General features: G+C 45.4%; 2 protein-coding genes and 1 long non-coding RNA gene across 7 annotated transcripts in view; 1 reads left to right on the forward strand and 2 right to left on the reverse strand.

The window, feature by feature from the left end:
- Positions 1-5662, reverse strand: part of NCKAP5L (NCK associated protein 5 like) — a 35303-nt gene extending 29641 nt beyond the window's left edge. The window contains exon 1 of the mRNA XM_026501927.4: positions 5569-5662. The gene's annotated coding sequence lies outside the window, so the exon portion shown is untranslated. The remainder of the gene's footprint in view (positions 1-5568) is intronic.
- Positions 5663-5821: 159 nt separating this feature from the next.
- Positions 5822-27943, forward strand: part of LOC113257639 (uncharacterized) — a 33887-nt gene continuing 11765 nt past the window's right edge. The window contains exons 1-3 of one of the 3 annotated variants that reach the window (XR_007189440.2): positions 5822-5912; positions 20915-21133; positions 21860-21924. This is a non-coding gene — a long non-coding RNA (uncharacterized LOC113257639). Of the gene's footprint in view, positions 5913-20914; positions 21134-21859; positions 21925-25097; positions 27718-27943 lie in introns of those variants that run through there. The other 2 variants (XR_008961565.1, XR_003317005.4) reach the window with 2 other exon arrangements.
- BCDIN3D (BCDIN3 domain containing RNA methyltransferase) lies at positions 7039-25253 on the reverse strand. Of its 3 annotated transcripts, none has more exons than XR_008961564.1 (3): positions 24975-25253; positions 20342-21508; positions 7039-11899 (listed from the first exon to the last, which is right to left on the reverse strand). XR_008961564.1 is itself a non-coding variant. In XM_026501920.4 (2 exons), exons 1-2 carry the CDS (start codon positions 25206-25208, stop codon positions 20864-20866), a joined length of 879 nt encoding a protein of 292 aa, XP_026357705.2. In that variant the 5' UTR covers positions 25209-25253; the 3' UTR covers positions 18628-20863. The 3 variants fall into 3 exon arrangements, 1 of the variants encoding a protein (XP_026357705.2); XR_007189439.2 differs by lacking the exon at positions 7039-11899 and adding an exon at positions 12779-15850; XM_026501920.4 differs by lacking the exon at positions 7039-11899 and having other exon boundaries at positions 18628-21508.

Below are 27943 nucleotides of genomic sequence, written 5' to 3' on the forward strand. Positions count from 1 at the left end.
ACTATATTTTTTAAAAAGTCTAGTGAAAGGGGTGCCTGGGGGGCTCAGTCGGTGAAGCGTCTGCCTTCAGCTCCAGTCGTGATCCCGGGGTCCTGGGATCGAGCCCCGTGTCGGGCTCCTTGCTCAGCGGGGAGCCTGCTTCTCCCTCTGCTTGTGCTCTCTTTGACAAATAAATAAAATCTTAAAAAAAAAAAGTCTAGCGAAAAAATAAAACATAAAACTTAAAAAAAAAAAGTCAGAAGGAACAACCACCTGCCCAGGTGATTTCTAAAGCCCCTCCCAGCTGGGGCTATCTAGTCTCTTCCCGTATTAGGAAGTAGGGACCAGGCCCTTGGGACAAGGGAGAGGTGAGGAGGTCTGGCTAGATGAGTGTGGGGCTCTGGCCAAAGGACAACAGTCTTCGCTCCCTGTCTTCCCATAAAGCTCTCTCTGGGCCAGGAGAGAGGCCCCGCCACTGCCGGGCTGTGGTGCGGCTCGGGAGCACCACCCTGCTCGGAAGCCGGTCACGGCCACTTCCTCCTGGGTAAGAGCTGGGTTTGTTCTAGATCCTTTCAAAGGGCAGGGGCAGAGGTGGGTGGCTGGGCAACGGGAGAGTTAGGGGCAGGTGGGAGTACGTTGGGGTAAATCACACCTGGAGGTTCCTGCAGCTGCTGCGGGCAGGTTCTGGGGGTGTCTCAACAGAGCCTCACACAAAAGGACCAATTACAGCCCCCACATCAAGCCAGCCGGGGGTTGAAATGAATCAGCCCAAAGGAACAATGACTGCTGAGAACCCTAGGGCCACACCCCAGGAGTTCTGGGGCCCCTCACTGTCCCATCTAGGAAAAACCTCATCATTCTTCTATCCGGAGGGTCGGCGGGGAGGGACAGTTTCAAGTCCTGCAGGAGAGTGAGAACTGCAGACCAGAGCCCCAAGCAGCGCCCACCACCACTCACGCCTTGCAGGAAGCAGCAGGAGAAGCGCAATGGGGTCGTTGCTCCTTTTAAAATATCTACATAGATGTGGATATAGAGATTGTTAAAAGCCTAGTGAGTACGGGAGAACTCCCAGAGCTCAAGGACTGCCGTAAGGTCCAGGGAGCTGTGCCTGACTGGGCTCTTCTCAGAGGCTACTGGACTTTTATAAAAATCAGAATAATAGCAGTGATAATTCACCTTAATAACAGCCTGGCCTCCTCAGGCCTCTTTCATCGTGTAACTCCCAGAGCCGGGAAAACGGCAATTACTGAGCAGGTGCCACGCCCGGGGGATGATGTGTTATTAATCCATCAGCACAGCCTGGGAAACTGAGGCGCAGGGAGGATTGCCCCTCACAAGGAACTAAGGATATAGGAGCTGCGGGCCGCTTGTCAGTGAGGAACTGAAGGCGGGGAGTCCGTACCTGCTGTGTTTTGGGAAGATGTTGAAGATGGGCTGGGGGGGGGGCTCCTTTCAGAGTCAGCCAGGCCTGGGTTTGGGATGAAGGGGAGGAAGACCCCAGATGTGTCCCAAGCTCCCTCCCCAGGCTGGTGCAGGGCCTCTGATCGTGAGCGCATACACTCACTCTGCCAAAGTGCTGCAAAGCAGGCCAACAGCTGCTTTGAGCGTCCCCGCCATCTCTGCAACGCATGCAGGCACCACGGGGTAAGAGAGGGCGCAGCCTTCCAGAAAGCCCATGCCACAGGCACCGTCCATGTGAAGTGGGAACAGGGGGGATCTTGCAGCCGGGGGCGGGGGGTGGATCAGATCAAAAGCATGTCAAAAAGCAGGGAGACTACTTCTTAGGGACCCAAGCCCATCTCTGCAGCCCCCTTCCAACTCTGGCACTGATCTCAAAATAATGACATCCTTCTTATAGCAAGGGCAGGGGAGGGGACGCAAAAAGTCACAAAAGACTAACGATCTTTTCCCACCATGACCACGGAGGGAAGCAGCAGAGACTCACATGAGGATGGGAGGGTAAAGACAGAGGCACGGCCTGGGCAGAGCGATCCACAGTCTACTGTGTGCCTGGTACTGTGACAGATGCTGTAACAGACACGATCTCAGCTCTGGGAAAACCACAAGGGCCAAGCCAGGCAGCAACCAATGACCTTGTCCTCCAACCTTCCAGGGCAAGGCCTGGGGAAAAACAAGGGTGTTGTTCGCAGGGATCTGAAGTTATTTTTCTTCAAATGTTAGATCTGACCAGAGCCCCTGGGGAGGCCCTGCGATAACGCTCTGACCCTCCAAGGGTCCAGCTCTCCACAATCTCAGGTTCCAGAACTGCCCTTTCTGCTTTAAATTCGGCCAGGCCCTTCATGCCTGAGAAATTAAGGCAAAGGGGGACCGTGTAACACACCAGACCACAGTCAGGAGCCCCGCCACTGACACTCATCATTGTATGAATCACTTCCCCCTCTGGACTTCAGTTTCCCCATTTTTAACACGAGGGCGTTGGACTAGATGTCTCTAGGATTCCTTCCAGCCCATGACTCTATGTTGTTTTGATGTGGTGGCAGATCCCAGATTGATTTACATAAATTTGCATGTTCAATCAGAAATCCCAAACTCTGAGTATAGAAAATCCAATCAGTCCATTAGTGCAGCCAGACTGGGACTGGAGGAGCCTGCCAGGTTCGGGTGAGGATCGTCAAAGCAGACTGTGGCAGTGGTGCTGAACTGGGGGAGGGGCTGGCGGAAGCAGGGCCAGAAGTGGTGTTTGTTCTGAGAGATGCAGTTCTGCTGACCCAGGGCCGATGGAGCCAGGGTCCCCTCCTCGGCTATCAGGCAAGGGTCCTTTCTCCTCCTGCTTCTAACGGGGCCTCTGGCTGGCCAGCCTCAGAGCCACACCCCAAGAGGAAACAGCAGCCTCTGCCTAGCAACAGCCGCATCCTTCACTCTGACAGGGACTCCACCATTAACCACTTTCTGGGAAACTGACCTCCCTGGGAGCTTCCATTTTCCATTCCAGGGGTTCCTCGCAGCGAGGAAGGTTTCCTTGGGGTCTAACCTAAATGCCTCCTGCTGCAGCTTCAGTCCATGGGCAGCAGGGCCCAGGGAAGGGGGCTCCCCAGGCACAGGAGAGCTGGCAAAGGGAAAAGCAATGCAGACAGTGTGTCCCACGTCCAACCAATCCCACAGCTTCTCTAACCACCACCTCCTCTAACATCCCCCCTGGCACCTGGGAGATCAAGGATGAAAACAAACAAGGAAAACGTGAAGGTCTTTGGCTCTTGGGCTAGAGAGCAAGTCCCAACCTGGAGAGCCTGACTCCTGAGAAACCATACCCCCAGGAGGGAAGGAGGACGGGAAAGGTGGGGCTGGGGCAGTTTCTCCCTGCTGCCAGGCTGCCTTGGAAGGGCCCAGGAAGCTGGATGGGCTGGGTGAGGGCAGCAGGGAAAACTCTTGAAGCCTACTGCCTGGGGATTGGCGGGGGGGGGGGGGGGGGTGAGTGCACAGGTGAGGTGAGTAGGGCCAGGGAGTGAGATGGGGAAGAGCAATGGGGCTCTCAACCTCTTTCCATAAGAGGGCGGATGAGTGTACTGTGCTCCCTGGCTCAGGTCCTAAAACAAGTCCCAACAGCTGAGATGCAAACTCTCTCCTGGGAATCTGCTTACCCGGCTGGCCCTTGGCTGCCTACCCTTCTCTCAACTCCTCCCCAAAGGCCCAACTCAAAGACTGGCCTGCCAGGATATCTCAGCAGAGGCCTTGATGGGTGGGCCAAACCCCAGCCAGCAAGAGTTCATACACCAAGCCACCAGGGGTGAGCAAGACAATAGCTATTCTTAGGCAGAATAAGGGAGTCTGCACCCCTGCAACCTTGGGTAACTATGATTTTGAACTGCATCACCCAACACCTACCTCCCCAAGCTAAGTCACACTGCCAGGGGACCTTTCTCCCTTTCAGAGTCACTTATCAATGGAACCACACAATGTCAAAAAGTGAAAGGGAATGTTAGAGCTTTCTAGTCCAACTGCTGAATTTTACAGATGAGGGAAAAGAGCCCCAGAAAGGCAGACTGTCTGGGCCAAAGTCACACAGCAAGCTGGGAGGAGCAGGGACCAGTGCTGCTGACTCCCAGTCCACAGTGACAGCAGCCTGGTCCTCACACACAGTGGTTTCTGCCTATTGTGGAAGAGCCTTCTTCCCCGCCACCCAGGCCATCTGCCTCTCCAGGTTCCCACTCTGTTCCAAAGACCTAAGCTGAAGAAAGCTGCCGGAGGGCCTGAACCACCTCATGCACAGACCGGACTTTGAAAACAAAGTTGAACTATATGTGAATATCTCCCCAGACAGGAATACACATGTTTCTCTGAAGCTGGAAACCCACTAAACCTAGGCTGATCCTAGAAAGACAGGGAACCAACATGAGTAGTGAATTTTGTATCTCCCTTCTTGCAAGACAGGGTCTGCAACAAGGCAACTAGGCTGGGTTCATTTTCCCCATTAAGTACAGACCATAGATTGGTTAGACATGGACTCCCTCTCTACTGTCTCCCAGTACCATCCCTATCCCAGGCATCCGCCTCCAGCCACTACCTCTGGCAGACAACTGTGCTTAGGCAGGAGGCAGGAGGACCTGAGGGGAGGGAATAAGAGGGCTTTGCCTTTACAGCCAGGAACCCATCAGTCGAAGACCCCTGGTTCCTCAGAAAGGCGAGCATCTAAGTAGCAGCTGGCAGCATGGGTGGATAGGGCTGAGAATCTGGAAAACCAGGCCTGCGGGAGGTGAGGGACCTCCGTGCCCTTGGGGCAGTGCCAGGGCTGGAGACTTAGGACCTTGAGCCCGGAACAAGGAGAAGGGGGCTGGGGTTCGGGGAGCCGCTTTTCGAGTCAGCCTAGGCCAGGGGAGTGTCGGGCACAGATACATTCTCTGCATTCTTCTGGCACCGCAGCCAGGACCCAGAGAGCCTTTTCTGCAGGCGCTGCCCTGGCCCCACACCCTACCCAGCCCTTCTCCCTCCCTCAGCCTCTCTTCAGTGTTCAGCCTGCCGGCCCCCGCCTCTTTCCTTCCCGCAGCCCCTCAAAGCTACCGAAGGATTGTTCCTAGAGACCCTGATCTCTCCGCCTCTCCCCATCTTCCCCACGCCCTACCGCCCCAGGCCACGGGGACTGCAAGGAGGGCGAAGAGGAGCCCAGGGCTGGTCTCCGCGCCTGCGCTTTGGGGAGAGCCTCCCCCCTCCCCCCCTGCGCAACAACCCGGCACCGCTAAGCGGCACCCGGACGGTGGGATGCGGGTGGGGTGGGGTGCGCAGCTGGGGCAAGGTCAGTGCTTTCAAAGAGGGAGGGAGACCGGCCCCCGGAACATCCCCCTGTCCCGAAAGTTTCCCTTCCGGGGCCATGGAGTGTGCGCGAGGAGGGCGCGGGGGGCGGGAGGGGGTGGGGTGGGGGTGGACAGAGTCGCAGCCGGACCCCCCCCCCCCCGCGCCGGGGACAGTGCGGCGGGAGGGAGGGGCAGGCAGCGAGGTCCGGGCAGGAAGGCGCGCCGCCCCCTCCGACCCAGGGCTGCCACGAGAGCCTTACCCTTCAAACCGCCCACCCCCAGCCCACAGCTTACAGCCCCTCCACTCGCCGCCCTTTAAATCCCAAGTAGGCCTGGAACTCACCGAAATCAGGTGTTGAGCTGGGCCAGGGCAGGCCGGATCCGCCGGGTCCATGGCCGCGGCTCGGGGGCGGGGGGCAGAAGAAGGGGGGTGCTGGGGCCGCCTCTTGATGTCAAGGCTTTAAAGGGGCCAGTGAGCCCCGCCCCTCGCTCAGACCCCGCCTCTCTTCTTCCGCGCAGCCAATCCACGTTCGTCTTGGATGCGCGCCCCTCCCAGCCCCCTCCAGATGTTCCCAGGACGAGAGCTAAGTCCGCCCGTCCGGAGAGCACCGCTTCCGCCCCAGTGGGAAGGACCTCCCCTCCCCCTATAGAGAAACGCTCTCCTCGGTTGCCGTCGGGTCGGGCTGGGTAAACCTCCCCGGTGCCGGGGTAGGGGGAGCCGCGGTGGGCCGAGCGGGGGTGGAATGAGGGGTATCTATAGCAGATAAAACTAAGTAGGTGCGCGCGGAGCCACGGGCATGCGCGTCTGCTTCTGTGGAGCTGGGCGTGCACGTGTGTATGTGGTTGTGAGCGTTAGTGTTTGTAATTTGTCTTCCTGCTTACGTGTTGGGTGTAAATCTATGGGAAGACGCTTGAGTGCCTCCTTGGCCTTAAATGCTCCCTCCTCACTTTTCCTCCTCCGGATCGGTATTGGGTCCTCCCAGTACTGTGGAAAACGGGGCGCTGGGAACAGGCTCCGCTGCTTTCAGAGTAGTGCTGATAGTTTCCTCATTGGAGGAGGTAAGGCTGAGCAGAGAAAAAAATATAACCTTGTTCTCAGCCACTTGCTGTCTTGGTGGGGACCTGCCCCGTTGAACTAACCGGGTGCTGAAAAGAAGAAAAGCAAACAGCCCACCTAGGCCCCTGCAGGGTCTCAGAGCTCCCTTCGGTATCAGTCTCATTGGCCCTTGATGAAATATTTGCCCTTGTCTGGATACCCTATAGTCTTCACAATCTGCATGGTAGTGACTGGCCCGTTAATGCAGGTTCTGAATGGGGTTCTGCAGAGAAATACAAAGGGATTCCTAGCCATTGTCTCTGCCCATTTTATTAAAACTGCTTCTATTGTGGGTGTACACTGAATGTATTAACGCATCATATTAGTGCAATAAAGGAACATAAAGCTGAGGGATCTTGGGTTGCTCAAATTGGCTAGGATTAATCAAGAGTTCCTCTCTGAAGGAGGTTCCTTAATTTAGAATGGGATTTGAAGGGCAGAGAGAACTTGAATAGATTCAGGCAGGGTAAGGACATAAACAGACTCAGGAAAGAGCAAATTAGCTGCCTGGGACAGTGAGCAGATCACCTTGGCTGGGTGGGGAGTGGAAGTAGTGGAAGAGGTTTTGTATGGAGGAGATCAGAATGAGGGTATGGATTTGACAGGATAAGTGATAACTCATTTTGGGGTCTTGAGCATAGAAATGAGTGCCTGAGGTCAGTTATTATACTGGAGCTAAAAGACCTCCTGATGGTTATTCCCACCAGCTCTCTCACCTTGGGTTTAAAACAAATTTTATTGATTGGTTTATCCTTAACATACAATAAAATGCACAGATCTTGGGTGTTCTATTTGGTGAATTTCAACAATAATATACACCTGTATAACACCCAAAACAAGATAGTGAGACATCACCCCAGAAAATTCCCTCATGCCCATTTGTATTTATTGTTAACTGCCCTGCACCTACCACCACCCACCCCCTGTAACCTCCTGAAGTCCATCACCAGAGTTTTGTCTGTTCTTGGATTTCACGTAAGTGTAATCAAATAGTATGCACTTTTTTCTGTCTATATTCTTTAGCTTAGTAATGTTTTTGACTAATGTCAATCTATTCTTTTTTAGTAACGAGTACCATTTCATTGTATGAATATACCACAATTCGTTTATCCATTCCCCAGTTGATGTATATTTGGATGTTTCCAGTTTTGGGGCTATTAGAATAAGGCTGTTCTATTCTTGTGCAAATCTCTCCGTGAACATGTTTTCATTTCTGAGAAAGCTCACCTTATTTTTTTTAATTGAAATATTATTATTAAAATACAATATCATATTAGTTTCAGGTGTACAACATAGTGACTCAACATTTATATACATTGCAAAATGATCGCCATAAGTCTAGTTACCATGTGTCACCAAAGTTAATACAATATTATTGACCATATTCCCCATGTTGTAAAATACGTCCCCATGACTTATTTTATAATTGGGAGTTTCAACCTCTTGATTCCCTTCACACATATTGCCCACCCTCCTACCCTCCTCTTTTCTGGCAACCATCAGTCTGTTCTCTGTATCTATATGTCTGGTTTTGTTTGTTTTTCAGATTCATATGTAAGTGAAATCATAGGGTATTTGTCTTTTTCTAACTTACTTCACTTAGCATAATATCCTCAAGGTCCATCCATATTGCTGCAAACGGCAGGATTTCATTCTGATTTATGGCTGAGTAGTATACCATCGTATGTACATATGTACTATACGTATATGTATGTATACACACACACACCCACATCTTATTTATCCACTCATTTATTCATGGACACTTGGGTTTTTCCATATCTTGCCTATTGTAAATAATGCTACAGTGAACATGGGGGTGTTTTGGTTTTCCTGGAATAAAAACCCAGAGTGGAATGGCTGGATCATATGCTAGTTCTTTTTAATTTCTTGAGTAACTTCCATACTGTTCTCCATAGTGGCTGCACCAATTTACATTCTCACCAACAGTGCACAAGTGTTCGCTTTTCTCCACATCTTTGTCAACACTTGTTATTTTTTTTTTTTAAGATTTAATTTAGTTATTTGAGAGAGAGAGAGCACGAGCAGGGGTAAGGGCAGAGGCTGAGGGACAAGCAGACTTCCCACTGAGTGGGGAGCCCAATGTGGGGATTGATCCCAGGACCGTGAGCTCATGACCTGAGCCAAAGGCAGACGCTTAACCGACTGAGCCACCCAGGTGCCCCAACACTTGTTATTTATTTTTTTTTTATAATAGCCATTCTGTGAGGTGATAGCTTATTGGCGTTTTGATGTGCATTTCCATGATGGTTAGGTGATATCCAGCATCTTTTCATGTGCTTGTTGGCCATTAGTATGTCTTCGGAAAAATGTCCACTCAGACCATCTGCCCATTTTATTTTTTATTTATTTTTTGCTCCGCCCCCTTCTGCCAATTTTAAATCAGATTTTTTTGTTTTGGCTATTCTTTTTTTTAAGATTTTATTTATTTATTTGAGAGAGAGCACGAGTAGGGGGAGCAGCAGAGGGAACTGCAGAGGGAGAGAGAGAGAAGCTGACTCCCTGCTGAACAGGGAGCCTAACGCGGAACTCGATCTCAAGACCCTGAGACCACGACCCCAGCTGAAGGCAGACACTCAACCAACCGAGCCACCCAGGCGCCCCTGCTATTCTTTATATATTTTAGAAATTAGCCCCTTATCACATATATGATTTGCAAATATTTTCTTCCACTCAATAAGTTGCCTTTTGTTTTTTCTGAGAGCTTGCTCTGCTGTGGAAAAAGGTTTTTAGTTTGATGTAGTCCCATTTGTTTATTTTTTTGCTTTTGTTGCCCTTGTCTGTGGAGTCAGATCCCAAAACATGTTGGTCAGACTGATGTCAGGGAACTCATTGCTTATGTTTTCTTTGGGGACTTTTATGGCTTCAGGTCTTACATTCAAGTCTTTAATCCATTTTGAGTTGATTTTTGTGTATGATGTTAAGATAGCGGTTATTTCATTCTTTTGCATAAAATCGCACAATTTACCAACACCATTTATTGAAGAGATGGTCTTTTCCCTCTTGTATATTCTTGCTTCCTTTGTTGTAGATTAATTGATCATATGTATGTGGATTTATTTCTAGGTTTTCAATTCTGTTCCATTGGCCTTTGTATCTGTTTTGTGCCAGTACCATTCAGTTTTGATTACTGCAGCTTTGTAGTATGGTTTGAAATCAGGGAGGAGGGAGGGTGATGCTTCCAACTTTGTTCTTCTTTCTCAAAATTGCTTTGGCTATTGGGGTATTTTGTGGTTCCATACAAATTTTAGGATTATTTGTTCTATTTCTGTGAAAAATGTCATTGGTATTTTGATAGGGTTTGCATTGAATCTGTAGGTTGCTTTGGCTAATATGAGCATTTTAACAATATTAATTCTTCCAATCCATAAGCAGGGTGTATCTTTCCATTTATTTGTGTCTTCTTCAATTTCATCTATGAGTTATAGTTTTCAGAAAATAGGTCTTTCACTTCCTCAGTTAAATTTATTTCTAGGTATTTTATTCTTTTTGATGTAATTGTGAATGAGACTGTTTTCTTAATTTTTCTTTCTGATAGTCTGTTATTAGCATTATAGAAACATAATAGATTTCTGTATATTAAGTGTGTCTCCTGCAACTTTACTGGATTTGTTTGTCATTTATCCTTTTTTTCTTTTTTAAGATTTTATTTATTTATTTGAGAGAGAGACAGAGAGAGCACGAGTGGGGGAGGGGCAGAGGCAGAAGGACAAGCAGACTCCCCCTGGGCATGCAGCCAGACAAGGGGCTTGATCCCAAGACCCCAAGACTACAAGAGACCACAACCAGAGGCAAAGTCAGATGCTTAACTGACTGAGCCATCCAGGTGCCCCATTAGTCATTTATTCTAATGTTTTTTTTGTTTGTTTTTGTTTAAAGATTTTACTTAGTTGACAGAGAGAGAGAGAGAGCACAAGCAAGGGGAGCAGCAGGCAGAGGGAGAGGGAGAAGCAGGCTCCCTGCTGAGCGAGGAGCTGGATGCCAGCTGGATTCCAGGCTCCTGGGATCATGACCTGAGCGGCAGGCAGCCGCTTAACCGACTGAGCCACCATATTCTAATAGTTTTTTGGTGGAGTCTTTAGAGAGCTTGATGTTAGTGGCATTTCTGGAATCTTGCAGCATTGATTCTTAATTCATTCAGTCAGCCAATATTTATCAAATAGGGATCAGTGGGCTAGTCCTGGGTTTACACCAAAAATTAGACATGATCCTTTCCTCATAGGGCTTACAAATCCAGTAAGACTCCATGTATCTACTGCATTCCAAAAGCACAGGGTAGAAAAACCTTATAGTATGCAAAGCATTTCTAACTATTTTGGGATGTTTCCAAATAACTAAATTTTGGGAAATAAACAGACCATCTGGATTTTTTTTACCTTTCATTTAGATGTTTACCATTAAAAAAAAAAACACAGCCAGAACATTTGCACTTGTCAGCGCAAGTATCTGCCCTCCTTACTCAAAGGCTCTTGTACACTTGAAAGTTTAGGCATTCAGATTTTGGCAGATTCTCTAGACTTAATAAAGCTTCATTTTCACTGACAGGAGGTTAAAGAAGTATAACTACTATTACCCCATGATCGCTTTCTGTCTCTGATGGGGCTTAAGACGCTTTCATTCCTCAGTGGTATTAGTCACTTAAATTATTAAAAATTATATAGAAGTCCTATAGTTGGTTTTCTACCCTTGTAATATACCATTCATCATGTATTTTTTTTTTTTTTACAGATTTGTTTATTTATTTTAGAGAGAGAGGGAGAGGGAAGAGACTCTGAAGCAGACTCCCAGCTGAGCTCAGAGCCTGACGTGGGGCTCAATTTTACAACCCTGAGATCATGAGCTGAGCTGAAACCAAAAGTTGGATGCTCAACTGACTGAGCCACCCAGGTGCCCCATCACATATTGTTCTTTATGAGTTGTCTGTGTTGTAAAACAGGTCTCTTAGGCTTTTAGTTGCTATAAGCTGCTGGTAATAAACCGTTTGGTAGCAGAGTCTAATGGTGCACATGGTGCTGACGAGTGACCGGCAGATCACTGCTCACGTCAGTCCTTCGAATGGTTTTAAGCAGGGGGTTGGCATCATCAGAACTGCATTTTAGAAAGATTACTGTGGTTGCAATGTGGAGAACGGTTTAGGGAGAGGAAGATTAAAGTCAGAGAACAGGAAGTTTTTGTAGTAATTGAGGGGAAAAAATGGGAAATGATGGACTCCGTACTGGGAAAGTGAGTGGTGATGGAGAGGAGGTCACCTCAAGAAATAGAGTACCAGAGTCAGCAGGTCTTGGGACTGGAAGGGGAGGGAAGCAGAGAGCTAGGGCAAGACTTCTGGACTCGGTAACTTGCAGATGGTAGGGCCACTCACTGAATGGAAAACACTGGAGGAAGAGCAGTTTTGGGAGATGATAATGCTCACTTCCAAACATGTTAACATTGAAATGCCTGGGGGATGTCCCAGCGGAAATGTCTATCCAGGAGGTAAGAGCGTCCCAACGGTGGTGTCTCAAGAGGTTACAGATGTGCTGTGTATTTTCTCAACCCTCAGGGCAGCACGAACTTCCTGGGAAAGACAGCAGTCTTGGTAAGGTTTGTTGCCATGAAAATACTATCATGCTTTATATATGCCATGATATGGAAAAGGTTGGAAAGTATTAATGTAAAATGCTGTTGGATAAGTAATTCTAAAGCTCAGGAGAGAGATCTGGACTAGAGATAAGAGATTTGTGAGGCTTGAGAACATCAGAACATAGGTGGTAACTGAAGCCATGGAGTGGAGATCATGTGAGGAAAGAGCTACTGGAACAGAACCCTAAGGAACAGCAACATTAGAGAGGGGTCTCTACAGAAGGAGGAAGACAACTGGCTAAGTGCTGTCACCAGAGCCCAAGGGGTTTCCAAAAAAAAAAAAAAAAAAAAAGTTCCTGATATTACTAACGTCAGGCTGGATCAGGACTGAGACATACCTGCTGACTTTAGCCACATCATTGGTGACTTTGGCAAAACCAAATTTTGAAGGGGTGAGAAAGATGTAGAAAGTAAGGAATGGAGACAAGAAGTATTTAAAGATTTTTCAAGAATTTTGACTACGCTGTGAGGGAAAAGTTAGGCAGGTGGGTGGGGATGAGAACTCTTTTAGAAAGCTATTTTTAGGGTCACCTGAGTGGCTCAGTCCTTAAACATCTGCCTTCGGCTCAGGGCGTGATCCCAGAGCCCTGGGATCGAGCCCCACATCAGGCTCCTCTGCTGGGAGCCTGCTTCTTCCTCTCCCACTCCCTCTGCCTGTGTTCCCTCTCTCGCTGGCTGTCTCTCTGTCAAATAAATAAATAAAATCTTTAAAAAAAAAAAAAAAAAAGAAAGCTATTTTTAGAAAGATACTGCTTAAATTTTAAAACTTATTTAAAATTATTTTTAAAAAGCATTATGTACATATGGTTAACAAATCAAATAACACAAGAGCAATTATGTGCTCCATTTCCCACTTCTAATAATGAGCCATTTTAACTTTCTGGCTGATTCTTCAATATAACTAAATATGCTCATACTATTCTTTGATTTTTCATTTTTAGATGTTTTATTACCTCCTATGTATATATTCTTTTTAAAAGGTACAAAAGTGGAATCTTACCATTCATACTTTTCTGCACCTTACTTCTTGCACTTAAAATATCTCAGAGACCTTTCTATTTTAACAGATAGATCTATCTTGTTCTTTTTAACAATTGCATAGTAATCCATTTATGGCTGCACCATATTATTTGTTTCCTACTGATAGGCATTTAGATTATTGCCAGCTTCTCACTTTATCAGACAACTGTAATGGATAACATTGTACATACATCCTTGCATATGTATGTGAGTATATCCACAGAATAAATTCCTAGCCGTGGAATTCCTGGGTGTGTGCAGTGTACGTTTTGATAAATATTGACAAACTGCCTTCCTATGGTCATACTAATTTACCATTCCCACTAACAGGGTGTAAGAATACCTATCTTCCCACATTCTCACCATCACTGTTTAAAAAATTTGTGCTGAAATATTCTTGCATTATTTTTATTTGCATGTAACTAGTAAGATTAAACAAGTTTTCAGGTGTTTATCTGCCATTATCGTTTTTTGTGAATGTCTTTTTCTAAAAGACGTGTACGAGTTGTGTTATGATGAAATTCACCCTTCGTCTGTCACATGTATTGCAAATTGTTTTCCTAGTTGGTAGTGTGTCTTCTGACTTTACTGGGTTTTCTTTTTCCTTTGCCATAGGTAGTCAGATTTATCAGTCTTTTCCCTGATGGCTTTTATGCTTTTTTTTAAAAAAGTACCTTTTTTTTAAACATTTTTCCTCTGGTATGTTTATGGGTTTTCTTTTTACTTTAAACATTTCATCCAAAATCTACTTAAATGTGAAGGCCACTGTTATTTCTCACTACTGCTCAGAATGACATCTCCATTATAGACCAGCTAGTCCTATCTGTTCTCAACGTACACAACACCCATTCCTTTGCACCTTTGCTGAAAGGTTCCCTTCTCCAGGCTCACAGGGCATGCTCCTTTCCCCGTGTCCATATTGCAAAAGCTATATTCCTTTCAGGAACAGCTCAAATCCCGTATCCTCTAGAAAGTCTTCCATGCCTATTGTAGCCCACAGAGATTTTTCCTTTGCTTAAAGCTCACATGATAACGTGCTGCCTGTTGGAGCCTCTCCTTTTCTCAACTTTAACATATTTGCTGAATGAAATAAAATCTAACCTTTGGAAGTCCAGTATTCTTTAATCTACTTTTCCCTACCCCACCTCCCGAAAGCAGCTAAAAGCACACTGGGTATATGAAAGGAATTTGATAAAATACTTCTTGATTTGCCACAGAAGTGTATACATTGGCCACATGTAGCTAATGAGCATCTGAAATATGGGGGGTCCAGATTGAGACGAGCTGCAAGTTAAAATACACATCAGATTTTGAAGATGGAAAAAAAAATAATGTAACATATATCTCATTAATAATTTGTATACTGACTAAATGTTGAAATGATCATTTTTTAAAATACTGGATTTACATATATATACATGTTATATGTATATACACATACATATATATATTTTAAGTTAAAGTATATCCAGGACTGTTGTCTATTCTTTTTTTTTTTTTTTAAGATTTTATTTATTTATTTGACAGAGATAGAGGCAGCCAACGAGAGAGGGAACACAAGCAGGGGGAGTGGGAGAGGAAGCAGGCTCATAGCAGAGGAGCCTGATGTGGGGCTCGATCCCACAACGCCGGGATCACGCCCTGAGCCGAAGGCAGACGCTTAACCGCTGTGCCACCCAGGCGCCCCCCGTTGTCTATTCTTGTCCCTCAAGAAGGCTCATCATGCTTAGTGCTGGCTCCTAAATTATGCTGATTTGAGGATAAGTAAGACGATTTCTTAGAGCCAAAGATATTCTCAGTGTCTCCAAAGGCTCTCATAAGCCAGTATGCAATCAACACCTTCAGGGTTGCAGGGCCTCAACATTATGAACACTCTAGCTCTTCTTTGAAACTAACCGCTACAGACCTCAAATACAACGGTTCCTTGCAACAGATTAGGTAACTGCTCAGCCGACAGAAGAGGTCAGGTTCAGATGCTGAAGCATCTCCCAAAGGTTTTAGTGACTGAGGAGTCCTCAGTTAACCGTGTAGATGGAGCCCCTGCCTATCCCTTTGGTCACTGGGGCCATTTTCTGCCATCAAGGAGTTATTTGGGACAGGTGCCACTTGGCTTGTAGTCTAGTCTCATTGTAGTCCGAGCCCCTGTATTAGTTTCCTGTTCCTGTTCCTAACAAATTATTACAAACTTATTGGTTTAAAAACAACACAAATTTATTTTCTTACAGGGATGGAGGTCAGAAGTCTAAAATTAAGGTGTTGGCAGGGCTGCATTCCTTCTGGAGGCTTCGGGGGAGAATCCATTTCCTTGGCTTTTCTAACTGCATTTCTTGGCTCACAACCCTTCCTCACATCACTCCAGCCTCCTGCTTCTATCATTCTCTCTTCTGCTATGGTCAAATCTCCCTTTGCCTCCCTCTTATAAGGACACTTGTGATTACATTTAGGGTCCATCCTGATAATCCAGATTAATCTTTCAATTTCAAAATCTGTAACCCTTAATCTATATATCTACACATCTGTACACATCTACAAAGTCCCTTTTGCTATCCAAGGTAGCATTCACAAGTTCCAGAGATTGGGATGCAAACATCTTGGGGGACCATTATTCAACCTGCCACAGCCTTATATACATTTCTTTGCACTGCCCTGGTGAAGGCAGAGAGAACCAGCAGCAGAGTCACAAAGTTTCAAAGTATCCTTAAGATTTACAGAGAAGTAGGTAAAGTCACATCTGTAAACACTGTGATCACTCTGAGACCATCATGAACTGGCCTCATTTCCATTAGCAACAATCATTCCCTCCCAGCATTGCTTCCTTTAAAATGCTCTGTAGTGCCGAAGCTGAACTCATCATTACTTCCTTGTCCTAGAAAACAAATTATTAGAGATAGTGAGATGCATGTTTTCTACAGAGATGTTTTTCTCATGAGCCTTTAATCTAACAAACACAGTTGTAGTCTGTGGCATGCTTACAGAGTGTCACAGCACCTTGTTGTTGTTTAATACCTGTCCACCCTCCAATTCATTTGGGCATAAGAAAAGGAAGGTCTTGTGATTTCAGTTGTACCGATGAGTAAACTGAGGTTCAGAGAGGTTAAGTGACTTGAACAGGGTGGTCCTGCAATGAGTTACTGACATCTCGATTCCAAACCTGATTCTTTCCACTGCACTTGATCTCATGGGGCTGAGAAGGATCTGCCTGGTCTCTGGATCTTAATGCATCCTGGAGGTGACCTTGGCATCCCTACCCCCTAAGCATGAAACAGACTGAAACTCACTTTTAGGAGGTCCTAACTCAGGGATCAAAGTTTGGGGTAGATTGAGAATTTCGGGAATTCAGGGGCAGGTTAGGGTAGCTGGCAAGTCAAAGGTACAGTTAGAAGGTAGTTAGGACTGAGAGAGACTTAGGGGTGTCTATGTCTGCTCTATGTAGCTGCCACCTGCTTTTCCAAAACACTCAGGAGGGCCAGACCTGTTTAGACGGTAGGCAGCACCAGGGGTGCTACTGAGGTACTCAACCTAGAGTTAGGCCTGACTTCTCTGAGGGGATTTCTAAGAATATCTGGAATAGCCAAGAGTGGCCTGGCTACGTCTCCTATTCTCACGTTTGAACACATACCTTGAGGGAGCACCGTAACTCCAAAGCTCATGCTCTTTTACACTGGCTTCCTGGAGTCTCTTCCCAGTCTTGGATTTCTGTGGCATCTCGAGGCATGGTTGCTAAGGCCCAGCCTCTGCCACTGCACTGCCTAGGTTCAAACCCCAGCTCTGCTTTGGCTTTGTTATGTTGTCTGGCACATGGTGCTATATTATTATCTCTTTTTTCCCTTTTCTTCTGTTTCTAACCAGACCTCTTTTGGTTCCTCCTTCCCCCTTCACTCAATAACAGCTGGCAGCCCTCAGACCTAGGACCTGGTCCTCTCATCATATCTATGTATTTTTGGAATTTACTACTCTTTAAACCTCAATCACTGTATATGAACAGCTTCCAAATTTTTATATCTAGCCTTGCTGTCCTATACCAAACCACCAATAGCCCAGGCCTTGAAATGGACATTTATTTTTCATTTTTATTTTTTAAAATTTTATTTGAGAGAGAGACAGAGAACACGAACAGGGAGGGCAGAGTGAGAGGGAGGAGCCAACTCCCCACTGCCTACAGAGCCCAACATGGGGGCTCAGTCCCAGGACGCTGGGATCATGACCTGACCCGAAGTCAGATGCTTAACTGAGCCGCCCAGGCACCCCAAAATGGACCTTTTATTGCAAAGATATGTTTGAGAAAATATACCTCAAACTTCCATGCCAAAGGCTAAGCTTATCTCTCTCTCAATTTTCTAATTTCTCCCCATTTCAGTTTCCTGGGCAATCTTCTGTCCAATCATAGATCTCCCTTTTCTTCTCAATTCAGGTACACTTCTCTTTTGTTCATTCATATATTAATTCAGCAAGTACTTCTCAGCTGCCTGCCACGTGTCAGCCATTGTGCTAGGCCTCAACGTACAAAGATAAGTTAGACTTGAGGACATCAGTCTTATGGTGCGGGGCCAGAGCCATATAAGTAATTATAGTATGATGAGATAAATACTGTAATAGAGGCTTCCACGCAAAGTCCTCACTAGATTGTAAGAACAAATGCAAAGTGCTACAGGGGTTGGGGGAAGATTTCTGACAAAATGTAACATCTGAGCCATCTTTTAGGACAAACAGTTCAACCAGGCTGCAAGGTCGTAGCGCTGGGGGAGAAAGAAGGGAAATAGAGGGAGTTTGTGCTACGTCTCAGAGGAATGAAAGGACATGGCAAGTCTGACAGGGTGGTAGGTGACTTCAGTGTGACTGGTGTGTGGAGGAAAAACATGAAGACCAGTGCCGTTCAACACACCTTTCTGCGGTGATGGAAATGGTCTAAATCTGTGCTAATAAGGCAGCCACTAGTCACATGTGGCTATTGAACACCTGCAATGTGGCTAGTATGACTGAGAAGCTGAACTTCAAATTTTATTTCATTTTACTTAATTTAAATAGCAAGTGGCTACTATTGAACAACATTGGTTTAGGCACTGGATAAAGGACAGGGCTCTAGGCACTACGAAACCACTGAAGGTTTTTAAGCATAATAACTAGCATAAGTAGATACTTGATGAAGGGAACACTGGCGGTAGGGTTTAGAGGATCGATGACTTAATACAGAAATACCTGGTAGGTACCAGCCACATGGAATAAATGGGACTTACGTGTTATTGGCAGAATTTACTGGACTTTGTCAATGTGGGGAACATAAATGAGGAACGACGGGTGGATGGCAACAACAGATAGGATTAGGTTTGGAATGAGGGTAATGAGTTTGCTTTGGGATATGCTGACTCTGAGGTGACTAAGAACTATCTAGGGCAATATGACTACGAAACAGGAAAAATATTAAGCTACAACTGTGGAGGTGGGGTCACCAGTATATTTGGGTATATTAGCCAGTATATTAGCATATAGGTGGTTGCTAAAGGCATGGGAGTGGAGGAACTCACCCGAGGAAAAATATGTAGAAGAGGACTGGATGGACCCTAAGGAACCCTAAGCAATCGGTGCTCTATTTTGGTTTGCAACAGAGTCACCTGGGGTTTTTTTTAACAAAAAACCGATTCCTCATTGTGAATGTATTTAATGCCACGGAATTGTACACTTAAAAACAGTTAAAATGGTAAATTTTATGTCATATACATTTTACCACGATAAAAAAAATACAGAAAACAAAATCTAATCAAACCAAACCGATTCCCAGGCCCCATTCCTAACCTGAATCACTGTTTCTGGAGATGAGTCCAGGACTCTCCAGGTAACTTAAGTTCAACTAAAATTTGAACTAACTGCTTCAAGAGTAGAGAACAACTAAGAGATAGGAAGAGAATAAAGGGAGAAGGGCATGGTGAGGAAACCAAGGAAGAGCAGTTCAAAGAAGGGGTCAATAGTACTGAATAGTGCCATGACCCAGGAGGAAGACTGAAGAAGAAGCCTCAGGATTTGGCATTCAGGGGTCATTCATAAATGGGAAATGAGAGAGCAGAGGCTGTGGGGTCTATTCTTTTAAGGGCTTTGCTCATGTTTGGTGAGGAGAGATTGAATAAACTTGAAGGGAGACTGAACAGAGGAAAAGCTGGTGGTCTTGAAGATGAGAGAGAACTGAGCATGTTGGCAGGTGGACAGGAAGGAGTTAATGAGGCCAAGGAGACACCAAGGGGATCCTCAATAAAGCAGTTGGGGAGAGGTAGTAGAGGTTGGGATCAGGAATTTGGGCAGAGGTTATTTGGGTGAAAGCTCACTGGGAAAGTTCAGAAGTAAAAAGGAGGGAAGATGAAGGGGTTTAAGACTGAGGGCAAGAAAAGACTTCCTGACATGCAAACAAGAATGGCACTGGTTGGTCATCTGCATACTTTAATGGAGCAGGGATAGAGTCAAGAACCTGCAGAAGGGTAAAAGTCTTACAAGAGTCACTAGGATGAAAGTGATCAGGGGCAGGAATATAAAAAGATTGAAAAGTAGTACTGGAGTCTGAGATTGGAAATGGCACCAACCACATAATTATCCTGCGCAAAATAGAAAAATTGGTTTTCCTAAATGAGGGTTTAGGTTCCGTTCTCCTATCGTTTAGGGACTGAGCTAGTTTTTGCTCTCTCACGCATAAAGCTGAAATTCTCTAGCAGGAACTTTTACAAACTTCTCCATCAAGAGGTCCAACGTCTAACTGGTGGTTCAGACTCTCTTATTCCCTATTCCTCCTTCTATAACTTCAGAAAATAATAGGATCTTAAGGAATTTGAAGCTCATCAATCTAGTCTCCCTTCTTAGCTAGGTATATTTTGTTTTCTCATCTTCTCTCCACCAAACAAATCTTTCTCCATCTTCTACTTTCCCTTGGACTCAACTCACAGGTGTCAAAACCTGACAAACATCAGTGACACCTATCCCATAGCATTAATGCTAAAGTCATCCAATCGTAGACTGCATTTTATGCTGCTTCCCTGCACATAGTCCTGCCCCCGTACTGGCATGCTTTGGCAGAGAACGCTAACAAAAAAAGTCCTGAATTAACTTACTCTCTGGTATGTTTTCCATTCTGAGCTTGGGTGAGGTTCTTTTTCTCGAGCTGAAACCTCCCTGGATAGAGTGGTTAAAAGCAGAAGTTTCCTACGTATGCCAGAATCACAGGGCATTCTCAATCATACTCAAGTCACTTTTATTGTATATAATTATACAGTTCCACTTCATTAATTTCATTTGTACCAGCTGGCTATTGGGTTCATAATTTAAATCTTTTAAACATTTTATAAACGCTAGTCAGTGCATTTTGGCCAGTATCTGTTACCTGCTGTGCTGAGCCTGGGCATGTTGGAGATTTGACCTGCTCTGGAAAGATAAGATGTTTTTCTTATTAACCCTCTCCTTTAGCCACGCCAGTGACTCTTCATTCCAGATTGTATTGTGAGGTTTTGCCTGAAGGCAGGATGAGTAAGTCCAGAAAAAGCCTGAAGAAGCCAGATTAGATTCACGTTGCCCATGGAACTGATACATTCTAAGGCTAGCCTGGCCTAAGTCTCTTAACCATTAAAAGCAGCCCCTTCCGTATCCTAGAACCAGGACCACTTTGTCTAGGCCATCTCAATCTGGATAGTCCAGCTCATCGCTCCACAGACATATTCTCTTCCACGATCAACTCAAATAGTAGGAAATAGATACTGATTCTTTCAACTGCACGTCTTGGACATTTTGCCAAAAGCTTCCGCCACGTTTTGAGGCTGCCTTCCAATCATGAATTAAGGAAAATTAACTTAATTCTTAGTATAACACCCTTTCCATATCTCTTTCCTGGTCTTCCCACCCTCCCATCTCACTGTCTCCAGAATCTTAATCTGTTCCTTTCTTTCCCTTCCTCTGTCAGTAATTCAGGAATCGGATGAGTCTCTGGGGTTTGTTTTGCCCTGAAGAGCAGAAGACTTCGGTCCCAGCTGGTGTTGCCAAAGCAGCATACTAATTCCATGCCGTGGTCCTGGGTCAAGATCTGCACAATCTGTTTGGCCATATCACCTCGGATGGCAAGGGAACGGAAGTGGTCAAAATCATGAAGACCCAGCTTCCGGAGACGCCTTGCAGCGGCCCGGTAACACTTCCAGGGCTGTGGCTCCACAAGGAGGTAGCGGCAGAGGGAGGAAAGGTGGGCCAGGAACTCCCACAGGCCATGGTCCCCATGGTTCAGATGAATCCACATGGTTACTGACATGCAGAAGCCAATGTCAAAAACCGAACGTCCAAACTGGCTTAAGAAAGAGTTCAAGAGTACTTTCCGGGTCGTTTGATTCATAAAGTCCAGGGTGATAAAGGTCAGGGCATCGGGAAAAGGGCATTCTTTTTCAGCTCGCTCCACCAGGACTGGATCTATGTCGCAGCAGAGTAGATGGAGTTCTCTTGAGGCATCTGAGCAGGTCTCCCCATCACGTAGGGAAAGGAAGTGTTTGTATAGAGCCACACTCAGATCCTAGAGAAATCCAAAAGAGCTTTGTCATTGCAGCTCTCAACCAATGAATGGAAGAAAAACCTCTATCTCTTATCATCCCATTGGACTGTCACTTACTCTTGGCCGTATAGGATGTGAAGCTCCTAGACTAAGGAGGTTGCCCAAGAAATTTTCCACAGAGCAGGTTCTCAGCGCCCTCCAGGGGTCTCAGGCTATAACGTGTCCTCTCTACACTTTCCTGACTTCGATGGTACATTGGGTTGTATGGTTGAAAGTTACAGCCAAATGAATGCAGCAACGGAGCTGAGAGCAATCTTTTCCAGCTTAAGTAATATGCTGGTAAACTCACTTTTTTCTCTTTTCTTTTTTAAGGTATCTCAGACCCCAGGGAGGAGGAAAGAGTTCCAAGGGCATAACCAGTGTTCCTTAACGGGAAGGTGAGGAACAGAGCAAGTGCCATCTTAGTAAAATATGCTTTTCAGACTTGTGGTTGGGTAAGTCTGGATTCCAAAGATTCCTCATTTAGCCTTCACTCTGCAGCCTCAGTTTTACTACCTGGCTTATGCTTTCCCACCCGCTTGAGATTTATTCTGCTTCTGCATCCATTACTCCCAAAAGTCACTGCTGATCTTCCTTCTAGCCAAGTCTAATGATTTGTGATTTTCACCATCTCCGTAACTTTTTGACTCTTTAACAAGCCACCGTCTCCTTTCTCTAATGTTGACTTCTATAACCATTATAACCAATTCAGATTTGTGTTGTTCTAATCCATTTTTTCAAGGCATTTTTATGTATCATCTTGCTCTGTACAACAATCCTGTAAGGAAAATACTTATGCCCTTTGTGCAGGTGAAGAAAGTGTGGCTGGAAGTCACCTAATGTCCAATAACAGTAGCATGGATAAATGAATGGTATATTAAGATGGGATACTAAATAGCAGTTGCAAATGAAGGAATTCAGCTCAGCGTATCAACATGGATGACTCTCACAAATATACAATGCTGAGTAAAAAAGCAAGACACAAAACAAAATACACAGCAAGCTTCCATTTATATGAAGTTCAAAAATGGGTAAGATTCAGCTACGTTGTTTAGGGATACAAAAATAGTGAGCTATGAAGAAAAGCAAGTAAATGATAATAAAAGTCAGGCTAGCTGTTCCCTTTGGGTGGAGAGGGGGGATTATGAACAGGGGAAGTGATGTAAGGGACTCATGGGGCACTGACAATATTTTATTCTTGATCTGGACAATTGTCATAGAGGTGTCTACATTATAATAATTCATAAATTGTAAATTTAAGTTTTATGCACTCTTCTATATATGTGGCATAGTGCACAAAAAATTCTGTTATTTTAAAAATTATGATTCAGAGGCTAGTGATTTGTCCAATGTCACATAGTCAGTATATGGAATGATTTAGGCTACATTAGGTTCTTTCCTCTATACCAGGCTTCTCACATTTTAATATCCATATTAGCAATTAATGATATGCATCTCACCTATGGATCTTATTAAAATAAGGATGCTGATTTAGTTGATTGTGGGGGGGGGACTGAGATTCTGTATTTCCAGGGTTTTTTAAATTAAGTAAGTAAGTAAGTAAGTAGGCTCCATACCCAGCATGCAGCCCAATGTGGGGCTTGAACTCACAACTCTGAGATCAAGACCTGAGCTGAGATCAAGAGTCGGACTCTTGGGGCGCCTGGGTAGCGCAGTCGTTAAAGCGTCTGCCTTCGGCTCAGGGCGTGATCCTGGCGTACCGGGATCGAGTCCCACATCAGGCTCCTCCGCTATGAGCCTGCTTCTTCCTCTCCCACTCCCTCTGCTGTGTTCCCTCTCTCGCTGGCTGTCTCTCTGTCACATAAATAAATAAAATCTTAAAAAAAAAAAAAAGAGTCGGACTCTTAGTGGTCGGAGTCACGCAGGCGCCCCCTGAGATTCTGTATTTCTAATAAGCGTCCAAGTCATACCTATGCTGTAGATCAAGGACCACATTTTGAATAGGAAGGTCCTATACTATGCTGCTTAATTTTCTCCCCATTTCTATACTTATTTCTTTGCTAACTCCCTCTTCCAATCTGATCTTGGGTATGCCAGTTTGACTACTCGTTTTGTCACATCAGTCCCTCCTCCACATCTCTTCAACCTCTCCATCCTCAATTCACCTTTCCCAGAATATCCTAGAAGCTTAAAAAAGAAAATACAGGGGTGCTGGGGTGGCTTAGTCAGTTAAGCGTCTGTCTTTGAATCAGTTCATAATCCCAGGGTCCTGGGATGGAGCCCCACATCTGGCTCCCTGCTCAGGGGGGGAGCCTGTTTCTCCCTCTCCCTCTGCCCGTCACTCCCCCCGCTTGTGCTCTCTCTCTCTGTCAAATATATAAAGTCTTAAAAGAAAAAAAGAAAGTACAGACGCAAGGGCTCAATCACCCAAGATTCTGAATCAATAGGTCTAAGAGTGGAGCCTGGGAGTTTTAGAAATGTAAATAAAGCACCCCACAAATTATGGTACATCCATACAATTTTGAAGCTGCTAAAAAAGAATGTAGTGACATGAGTGACCTCCAAATTATTAAGTGAAAAGGTGAAAAATACTGTGCTACTATGTATAAAGCTAAAAGAGGTGGAATATTTATACATACATAAATGCTCGAGTACACACAGGATGCATACCCAAGAAATGAAAAACAGCAGTTGCCACTGTGTAGGGGGAAAGAAGAACTTAGGGTCAGGAGTAGCAACTTACTTTTTATTACATGCCTATGATTTACAATCATAGGGTCAGAATGCTCCTCTAGGATATGCTAATAGTTACAGATAGGTGTCAGAGGGACATTCCATATTCTGGATGTGATTTCACTATAATCACTCTACGCCTAAGGATACATTGCGGTAAGAAGACGTGGCAATGCCTTCCTCCGCCAGAAGGAATCCACATTCTCTCTCTCAATCCTCTCCACTGTACTCAGTCAATTTTTAAGTATTGCTTTTTAAGTAAATATTCACTTGGCTCCAGGGTCCATCCTACACTATATGGCACACGAATCTTAATTCCAGACATGACTCCGTCACCCCGGCTCATCTCTCCCAGTAAACCAATCCCCACCCTACGCTCCCAAAGGTGGGTCTCCGGAAGCCCCTTCTCTGAAGCCAGGTCGCCAGCCACGCTGGACAGGAGGCAAGTGCCAGAAGCCCCAATACGGTGGCCCTTCCCACATGAGGTTTGGTCGTGAGGCGGCGAATGCACGGGAGGGGACGCAAAAATTTGGAACGGAGTTAAAAATTATTCTTCCCCAAGATTCCTAAGACAGATGGTGGCGGGACCCTGGAGGTCCGGTAGCAGCAGCACGGGGTTGGCCACGCGACGCCTTTAAACTCATTTTGAAAAGTCGTGATGGGTGTGATGCCACGCCCAAACCAAAGCCCCAGCGAAAGAGGAGGAAGCCAACCGCCCGGCTCCCCGACCTCCGACCCCGCCTCCGTCACTCACCCCAGAGTTACACCCCACGTCGAGCCCCAGGATCGGCCTCGTTTCGGAACTCTGAGGAAAAAGCCGGCGAAGCAGCTCCGGGGGCAGGAGGCGGAGCCGTTGTTCTGGAGGATGGAAGCGGGAATAATGAGGGAAATTTCCAAATAGGGCTGCCCCGGGTTCCAGAATTCGTGGTGCCTCTTCCGTCGCGGCCGCTTCAACGCCCCCGGTGGCCTGTTCCGTGGACGCCGCCATTAGTCAGTCTGGCCTCTGGCTCCCAGCGGAACCGGAAGTCGGAAACCGGCTTGCGAGCGGCACGGGCGGCAGCGCGCCTGCGTTGAATGACAGAGGCAGGTGGGTTTGAAGGTTGGCGTCCACCCGGAGAGCACTGCCAGCAGGGTTTGCGTTGCTTTGTTGAACCCTCGCCACAGCCTAGGGGATGGTTAGTAATATTATCCCATTTTACAGGTAAGGAAACGAAGGCAGAGAGGTTACGTGACTTGCCCAAGCTGACATAGTTTCAACGTGAGCTATCCAAAAAAAGGAGTTTGTTGGGATGTTGGAAATCAATTTTGGTCCAGCTACTTTCCTTTACAAGTGCCTTAAGTGAGATCCAGAGGGTAGAAATTACTTACCCAGAGTCACGCAAGGAATCTGTGATATAGGAACTTGCACCCGGTTCATCCCATGGTTCCAGGAAAAGGTAGCCAGGAGCTACGGGTCACTTGAAGTGTCAGAAGACCAAGATGGTCCTGACTGCCAAGTGGGTCAGGTGGATAGGAGCAACTGTAAATTGTGAGCTCCTTGAGAGGCAAGGACCTTGCCTTAAGAGCCCGCACTCGAGAGTGCTTATCGGGTGCCAGACGCCTGGCTAGGACCACTACATATATTAATTTTTCCAATCTTCACATCAGTCCTGTGAGAAAAAGACCGTAGTTATCCCTTTTTTATATATGAGGACATCGGGGTGCAACCAATTTGTAACATGCTCAAGGTCATGCAGTTAGAAATGATGGTACCAGGATTTGAACCTAGGCAGTCTGGTTCCAGAGGATGTGCTTGGAACCATTATGTTATTCTCAGCCTTGAATCCCCTATACCTACCATAATGCCCGGCCCAGAGATGCTCAATAAATATTTGTTGACTGAAATCTCAGTATCAATAAATGGTGCTGGGAAAACTGGCTATTCATATGCAAAATAATGAAAGTGGACACTTATCTTACACAAAAATCAGCTCAAAATGGATTAAGAACTTAAATATAACATCTGAAACTGTATGATAGCTAGAAAAAAAAAAGAGGAAACAGATCTTGGCAATGACTGCATGGATATGACACCAAAAGCATAGACAACAAAAGCAAAAACAGACAAGACTACATCAAACTAAACACCTTATGTGCAGATGAAATCCATTGATAGAGTGAAAAGGTTACAGATGGGAGAAAATATTTGCAAACCATAAATCCGATAAGGAACTAATTTCCAAAGTATATAAGGAACTCCTATAACTCAATAGCAAAAGAACTAATAACAACTTAAAAATGGGCAAAGGATTTAAATAGTCGTTGCTCCAAAAGAAAGCATTCAAATGAGCAACAGGTATATAAAAAAGAAGCTCAATGTTACCAACCATCACAGAAATGTAAATCAAAACCATAATCAGATAACACCTCACGTGTTGGGATAGCCATTATAGAAGAACAAAAACAAAGGCAAGTGTCGGCAAGGATGTGGAGAAAGTGGAACCCTTGTACGCTGTCAGGAATGTAAAATGGTGCAACCTCTATGGAAATTCTTCCAAAAATTAAAAATAGAACTACCATATGACCCAGCAATCCCATATCTGGGTATTTATCCAAAAGAATTTAAATCAAGTTCTTGAGGAGATAGTAGCACTCCCATGTTCATTGTGACACTATCATAAGAGTCAAGATGTGGAAACAATTTAAATGTCCCCTGAACAGCTGAATAGGTAAAAGAAATGTGGTATTATATACAATGGAATAGTATTCATTTTAAGAAAGAAGGAAATCCTGCCATATGTGACAACGTGGATGAACCTTGAGGACATTTTGCTAAGTGAAATAAGGCAGTCACGGAAGGCCAAATACTGCGTGACCCCACTTATGTAAGATATCTAAAATAGTCAAATTCATAGAAACAAAGAATATAATGGTAGTTATTAGGGACTAGGGGGAGAGTGATAGGGGGAGTTGCTAATCAATGGCTGCAAGTTTCAGTTATGCAGGATGAATAAGGCCTAGAGATCTCTTGTACAATACTGTGCCTGTAGGTAACAATATTGTGCTGTACACTTAAAAATCTGGTAAGAGGATAGATCTCATATTAAGTGTACTTACCACATGAAGTAAAATTTAGGAAGACAAAACCAAACTCAATAGAAGCTGCAAGTAGATGACTGAAGCCAGGTTTGTTTTGAGAAAATTAGAATGGAAGGAAGAAAGGAGCTGACCTGAAACAGGCAAAGTGGGATGGAGGTAGGCAAAATGTAGGCTGAGCCAGAGGTAGGAAAAAAACAGAGCTGGTAAAGAGAAACCGAGGGGTTAGCCCAGGTAGCAGTTTCCAGTTAGAAGCCAGGATGGCCCAGAATATCCAGCAGGTTCAGCCAGGGGTCAGCAGAGTTGTGTTGACCTCTCCCCACCTGTCCTGCCATCTTAAAGGGCCTCCTGCTACATGAAGCCAGTGGCTTGCTGAACTTCTAAGGGACTGAAGTATGAGCCTGCAGATAGCACTGTCAGAGGTTAAAATGGGCCTTGTCTCTTGTCCTCTCAGTTTGTACTTCATACTTCCATCTGTGCCTCATCTATTTGGGGACATAAGTTAATGACCAAAAGTCACAGTGGAATTGAGTAAACCACAGTACTCTGAACAACTTCCAGAAAAGGGTGGGGTTGGAACAGCGGCACTGGTACCCTTTCTCTCCCCAGTGTTTGTCTTTTTTTTTTTTTTTTTAAGATTTTTATTTA

This window comes from Ursus arctos, unplaced genomic scaffold (genome assembly GCF_023065955.2).
Source record: "Ursus arctos isolate Adak ecotype North America unplaced genomic scaffold, UrsArc2.0 scaffold_26, whole genome shotgun sequence".
Classification (NCBI taxonomy): domain Eukaryota; kingdom Metazoa; phylum Chordata; class Mammalia; order Carnivora; family Ursidae; genus Ursus; species Ursus arctos.